General features: G+C 36.8%; 1 protein-coding gene across 1 annotated transcript in view; it reads left to right on the top strand.

Moving 5' to 3' along the window:
* dlgap1a (discs, large (Drosophila) homolog-associated protein 1a) overlaps nt 1–7,556 on the top strand; it is a 142,522-nt gene that overhangs the window by 131,952 nt on the left and 3,014 nt on the right. The window contains exons 8-10 of the mRNA XM_016454553.1: nt 3,506–3,915; nt 4,217–4,296; nt 6,239–6,657. Of these exons, the coding sequence (XP_016310039.1) occupies nt 3,506–3,915; nt 4,217–4,296; nt 6,239–6,657 (909 nt within the window). The remainder of the gene's footprint in view (nt 1–3,505; nt 3,916–4,216; nt 4,297–6,238; nt 6,658–7,556) is intronic.

Here is a 7,556-nt window from a genome sequence, read left to right as displayed (position 1 = left end):
GTGTGTGTGTGTGTGTGTGTGTGTATGTATGTGTGTGCGTGCGTTCGTGCGTGTGTGTGCGTGTGTGAGAGAGTCTGTAAGAGTGTAAGTGTGAGTTTTGTGTTTCTGCCCCTGCCATCCCGCACAAGGTTGTAGCACTTTAATTCATAAATGTGATCTAACAAAGGTAATGGGCAAATTTTGACCATATATGCTGTTCACATTGCTTGTAATTGGGATGAAGTAAACAACTTTTGAGTATTTTAACATATAATTTTTGATTGTGTTGAATTAAAAACCCAAAACTGCAGCGGGTCCACCAGACCCACGAACACTGGCTGAGTAACCATAAAAGGGTTAAGGTAAAAATGCAATACATATCATATTATTGATATTAATAATATGATGATATCTGTAGTCAATATTGATTAAATTGGAGGGGGGATTCCTGGCCATACCGCAGCTAGGAAAAAAAAATGATAAAAGCACTTATGTTCATCTGCTAAATTGGTATTCTGGAACTGTGAATTAATTGAATAAAACAGCAAAATAATAACGACAACAACAATAACATTTTCATCAAGTAAAAAAAGAGATTACCTTAGATAAAGTTTGATTAATATACGATCCTAGTCCTCTCAAAACCTGAATGAAATAATAATAATTCATTCCCTTACAAATGAGTTAATTTCATTACAGGAGTAATGATGCTGAAAATTCAGCTTTGCATCACAGAAGTAGATTATATTTTAAAGTATAGTAAAATAGAAAAACATTATTTTAAATTGTAATAATATTTCACAATATTATTGTTTTTTTTTCTGTATTTTTGATCAAATAGATCCAGGCTTGATATGCATAAGAGACTTTATTCAAAAACATTAAAATAGTAATGTGTCCAAACTTTTGTACTGCTTAAGTAAAATATGCAAAATTTAAAATTAAATGTTGTATAAACAAAAAGGTTAGGGATCATATTTGTTTCAAGTGCTTTTTATTGGGAGTGGGGGGCATCCAACATGAATTTTGCCTATGGCCTCCTAATGTCTAGAACCGGCCCTGCACTATTTGTGGGATTTGGTTCTTTTGCTGTTGTAGGCTGTAAGGACCTTTGAAATAACTGAAATCATTTGGCGAAGTGATATGGATATGTAATGAGGTCAAGACCTGCCTGGAACTACTTTAGCCATGCGTTTCCCTGAAAATAACTGCACACCTTAGAACGTTCATCAGCCAATCAGATTCAAGCATTCAATAGCCCCGTAATTTAAAACAAATTATTGTATTTTATACACGCATTTTGGGACATAAAAACAGTACAAAAAAAGTTATTCTCAACAGAGAGAACAGAAAGAAGTCAGGGAATATGTAGGGAGAGAAAAATCAAAGAGTATGAGAATGAGGAAATGAAATCAGAGAGGACATTAACAGATGGTCTCTGTCTCGCTCTAGATTGCCCCCTTGTGGATGTTTCGTAGAATAAATAATAAGGAAAATCCATGCCTTGCTCACACACAGACTCTCTCACTGTTTATCTCACAACACACACCTCTATCTGCAGCTTCATGCAGCCATCGATTAGTGATTTCATGTTTAGTCTGGGATGTGAGGGGTTGTTTCGCTCTTTGAAGTGAAGTGCTGGAGGAAATGAGTCCATGCTCCACCAGCACTGTGTCAAGCAGTAGCACTTCAAGATAACACTTTCAATGTCAACAGATGGCACACTGATATAATGGGATTCTTCCATAAGTATGTTAATAAGTGAATATTTAATCATGCTCTCTGTCAGAAGCTTTTTAAGGACTTAAAATAAAATTCAAATGAATGCGATAAATATTATAGCATGGTGGCCCCTGCTTGTCAAATAATATTGTGAAAGGATCATAAATGTGGATATTTTACACAAATATGTCGCAAGTGAATATGTATATATAATTGTTTAATTACTTTCAAATTGTATTTTTTATATATTATTTAAGTAACTTAATTATTATTACCACTCTTATTATTATCATTATTAATTGTTTTACGTCTTTCTATGTGATGTTTTATTTGCTTATATTAATTTGAAATTACATATTAGAAGTTATAAATAAACAATCAGACTAAAGTAGGACATTGGAATTTTGGGAGGATCCATTTGTTTTAAGGAAATAATTATCTCATATTAAATTGCATTTATTTTATAATTATAATTATTTTGTGCCATTACTGCTTGGTTTGAGATCATTACTGTATTTGTATTTATCTCAATATCTATGAGACTGTACATTATTGAATATTGCAGGTTTAGGACATGGCAGTGGTCTGGTAAAGAGACGGTAAAGCAGCTTTCACATTGGAAACATGCAGAATTTGCAGTTCCATCTTGGGTCCCATCTGTTGCTGGATCACAGACTGTATCTGTGTGGCATTTGGGCTTGACCTGAAAAAAGTTTGCGAGACAAATCTCATGCAAATCCATGGTTTGTGAACGGGCTTTTTTTACTGCCAGATTCAAGGTGGTGGCAAAGGCAAAAGATTAGCACATGGAGTCATGTTGGAAGCATGGTCTGTTCTGAGTCTTATCTCTTATTCCCCATGACTCCAGCAAAACATTCCTGGCCTCTTTAATGTGCTTAGCTGTGTGTGTTGAAGAAAACTTAAAAACCGTCCAGCATAACGGTGGGCGGCGTTGACTTTTTGCTCAAGTAATGGCAAGTTACTGCAAAATATGCATTCACAATGTGTACGATATTAACACAGGTTAATTTTAAATTCAGAGGATTTGCTGTCATCATGTCAGCCATCACAATTCTCTGGTTTGCTAGAATCTTGCTGTAACTGCGTCATACAGTAGTTAAGTTTTAGCTTTTAAACAAAGGATTTGAATTACTTATCCACACACTTGCCATTTGAAAGCCTTGTGTCAGTAAGATTTTTTTTTTTTTTTTAAGAAATCTGTTCTTTTATTCAGCAAGAATACAGTAAATTGATCAAAAGTCTAAGTAAATTGTTAAAAAAAAATTAAATACAATTTTTTTTTTTTTACTTTATATTCCTCAAAAAAAAAATCTGTGATAATAAGAAATGTTTCTAGAGTTTCAAATCAGCATATTAGAAGGATTTTTGAAAGATCATGTGACATTGAAGACTGGAGTAATGACTGCTGAAAATTCACCTTTGTCATCAAGTATATATAACATTTTTAGATAATTTAAATAGAAAACAGTTATTTTAAATTGTAATAATATTTCACAATATTACGTTTTTTTATGTATTTTTTATCAAATAAATGCAGCCTTGGTGAGCATAAGACTTCTTTCAAAAGCATTTTAAAAAATCTTACCAGTGTTGTTGTTTTTTTTTTTTGACAGCCATGGTGAATTAGTATTATTTATCCTGACACTTATTATAAAAGTTGTTTTTCCTTATATGTTTCCATTATTAACTCAACTGTTTACATTCTTTTTCATCCATCCATATTTGTAAGTTAGAGTGGATAAAAGCATCAGAGAAATGAATAAGTTTACTTTTCTGTCTTCAGTATCATCATGTATCACCACCTACAAGAAGACTCCTCCGCCGGTACCTCCTCGCACCTCCACCAAGCCCTTCATCTCCATCACGGCCCAGAGCAGCACTGAGTCTGCGCAGGACGCTTACATGGACGGTCCCGGGACACGGTGCGAACCCGTCCTCCACTCTGGCCTGAGCAATTCCACTGAGAGCATTGACAGCATGAAAGCGCTGACGGCAGCCATCGAGGCAGCCAATGCTCAGATCCACGGCCCTGCCAGTCAGCACGTCAGCAACAGCACCATCACCATCGGCACTACACCCCCCTCTCCGCTGCCCATGCCCATGCCTGTGCCCATCCCCATCCCCATACCAGCCCTGGAAGACGCCCGCAGGGATGTGCTCAGGAAGAGCAGGTGCCTTTCTATTGGCATCCAGGTGAGTGAGATTCAGCAACGTTTTCATTGTTTATTCTTCTCAACACTGCTGAGATGTTCCTGCTGGCTATTAGAACACCATTTAGTTGTAATATCCACTTTAATGTATTTATCAGATGTTTGTACACAAGATTCTTAAAATATATATTCATACAAGTTCAGTCTTATACAAGCTGGTCTTTTTATTTCTGTATACAAACCCACACAGGGTGAGTTGGAGATTTGTTTCCTTCTACCTGAGGTAGATGATTCTTCAAATGAGTGTGGAGGTGGCTGGTTTACTGTGTAATGTGTTTAAACAGGTGGATGGGCCTGAGGACCAGGAACTGGAGGACCAGTCCAAATTTCAGTCAGTGGGGATTCAAGTTGAGGAAGAGCATGGGTGAGTCTATGTGTGTGTTTGTGTGCTCTAAAACAACTGTTTCAGGGACAAATAGCACCCCAAAGTCACTTCCACTATAGTAATACTGTGAAATATTATTATTACAATTTAAAATAACTGTTTTCTATTTAAGTGTATTTAAAAATGTAATGCATTCCTGTGTTGGCAAAACTGAATGAAAACTCTTCGGCCATTACTTCAGTCTTCAGTGTCACATGAGCCTTCAAAAATTATTATTGTATGCTGATTTGATGCTCAAGAAACATTTCTTATTATTATCAATGTTAAAACAGTTGTGCTTAATATTTTTGTGGAAACCATGGTACCTTTTTTAGGATTCTTTGATGATTAGAATGTTGAAAAGAACAGCATTTATTTGAAATAGAAATCTTTTCTAACTTAATAAATGTCTTTACTCTCATTTTGATTAATATGCATCCTTGATAAGTAAACATACTAAAGTAATTTCTCTCTCAAAAATAAAATAAAATAAAAAATCTAGTGTATATAACACTGTTAATCTGTGCTGTTTGTTTGATTAGCATCCAGTGATTCAGGGCTGAAACCATCATAGACACTGAGGATGCCCACAATATTCAAATTAGTTGAATAAAATAAATAACAAAAATAAAATATTCCACATTTGGTCACTCCATTCTTTTATATTTGGCTACACCATTGCAGTTATGGGTTATCATGTCATCATGTTGACTCCATGTTAAAATCCAAAATTACCAAAAACAAGTCCTGTCATCACCTTGCCTTTGTGTCCTTTATTGCTCCACTTCCTCTCAATTAATTAACTTGGTCTAAAATGTGTCTAATCTGTGTGTTTTATAAAATTTATTCAATCTACAGATTAATGCAGTGGTTCAAAGTTCATACTGTTGCTTTCTGAAAAGTATTGTTTATCCTCTACAGCTGTCATATTGCACACTGCATATGGTGAGAGAGTGCATTAAATCAAGGATTAAGAAACTCTGTATTATGGAGACACTTTTACTTTATTAAACTTATTGAGCAGGGACAGGATTATCCCAGAGCGCTAAAGCTGGCACACCATGGCTCTTCTCAAAACTGCCTAGCTAGACAGTATTTTTAGGCACCATAGACGTGCTCCTGATGTCACGAATTGTAGACAACAGATTATGCTGCACCCTAAAAGGCCTAAATTTGCCTAAATTTGAAGTACCACTACCACTTTTTTTTTCGATAAGGCAATCCCACAATTCATTGTGACAAGCTCAGCAAAACAGTTTCATCAAAAATGATGGAACAAAACTATAGGAGAGTTTAAAGTTTTTGAGAGTTTAAGTGTTGACAGGAAACCAGCTTTAAAAGATGCATTATTTTGTGCAATTTTCATGTTTGCTACATCATTTTATTAAATTATCACTAGCTGTGTGCTTTAAATGAGTCTCTTTTGGAGGCCACTTGAGTGGTGATTTTTGTCTGCCAGATACATGGCTTTTAATGATATTTGTGCCTACAAGAGCATCTCAAACAAGTTAATATTGTGTTATACATAGTGTCTATGTAGACAGTGGCTCATGTAGACAGTACAGCTCATGTTTTAAGGACAGAACCTGTGACTACTGCTTATGAGTCAGTGGCATTTAAGACTACTTGGACATGATAATGAAGAAAAACAGTTGTTTTTTTTAATCTGTCAAGAAATGCGTTTTCTTGTGAGTTTTTGTTTATGCATGTTTTGTATAGTTAAAAACATTCCTGCCCTCATTATTATTTTCATAATTTTAATGAATCATTATATTTAAATAATGGATCTGTATAATAATAATTGTTTATGTCCACCAAAAAAAATCTAAATTAATATTAATACAGAGATTAAAACCATTTTCTTCATAGAAGAGCATGTGGACACTGTATGTATGAGTTGCATTTTTGTGTAAATAAAATCTTTTTTTTTTCTTGGGCTCAGTCACCGGCGGTTCAAGCGCTCCAACAGCGTGACGACAGCGGTACAGGCTGATCTGGACACTCTGGACTACACACCAGCTGACTCTCCTGTCACAGATTTCCCCTCCTCGGGCTGCTTGTCACGGCAGTACTCGCGTGATGCCGCCACCTCCACCGTCAGCATCCAGGGCTCAGGGAATCACTACCACGCCTGCACCTCAGATGAGTATGAGGACGTTGGCTTTGATCCCTCCATCCTGCCTCCACCTGACCCATGGATTGATAGCGTAACAGAAGATCCCTTGGAAGTCGTAGGCCGCTCTGTGTGTCAGCGTGACGGCCACTGGTTCCTAAAGCTGCTGCAGGCAGAGACAGAACGTATGGAGGGCTGGTGCAGGCAGATGGAGCACGACGAGAAGGAGAACAAACTACCTGATGAAAGTTAGTGTTTGATTTACCCATAATACCATAATGGAGTCTCATCTAAAAATCTTATAGTAGGTCAACCATCTTTAAAGGAGTGGTTCATTGCGATTTCACTTTTTTAACGTTAGTTAGTGTGTAATGTTGCTGTTTGAGCATAAACAATATCTGCAAAGTTACGAAGCTGAAAGTTCAATGCAAATGGAGATATCGTCTTTTAAAATTCTGGCAGTTTAATGCCTACAAAAACGGCTGGTAGGGACTACAACGAGTTACTTCCCAGGTTCGTGACATCACAAACCCAGATAAACCCCGCCCTCGGGAAAAGGCAGCAAAGGGCCATGTTGCGCTGCTTTAGAGAAGAGGAAGAGAAAACTAGAGGTGCACGTAAAAATATGGCTGCACGTAAGAATCTATTCATATATGAATCGCGATTCTGTCTTCTAACGTTTCTAATGGATTCACAAGTTTCAAAATCAATGTTCTAAAGCAGCAGTTCTTAATACTGTTCCTCGCGTCGCTCTGCACATGATGTGCATCTCTCTCTCTCTCTCATTCAGCTCAGTTCCAACAATGAACTGTTACAATTATACACTTATTTTCACATAGCTATGAGAAGCGTTAAACATGGACGCGTGTGCAGTTGTCGTACTGTATTAAAGCTTTAATCAGGATAAAGGGTGAGGGGCGGGACGTTTAGACGCGCACTAGAGGCGGTTTAGCCAATCACAACACACTGGGCTAGCTAACCAATCAGAGCCCATCGCCTATTTCTGAGGGAGGGGCTTCATAAAAGCAGGAAATTGATCAGCACGTTTCTCAGAGAAGGGACAGAGCGGTGTGGAATAAAGGTAAATTATGTGAAAAATAATGCGTTTTAAAAAAAAAACGAAGCATTAACACATGTTAGACTGCAC

The sequence above is a fragment of the Sinocyclocheilus anshuiensis genome, unplaced genomic scaffold (genome assembly GCF_001515605.1).
Source record: "Sinocyclocheilus anshuiensis isolate Anshui unplaced genomic scaffold, SAMN03320099.WGS_v1.1 scaffold23, whole genome shotgun sequence".
Classification (NCBI taxonomy): domain Eukaryota; kingdom Metazoa; phylum Chordata; class Actinopteri; order Cypriniformes; family Cyprinidae; genus Sinocyclocheilus; species Sinocyclocheilus anshuiensis.
The sequence above is the reverse complement of the archived record's forward strand: the minus strand, read 5'-3'. Positions and strand labels throughout refer to the sequence as shown.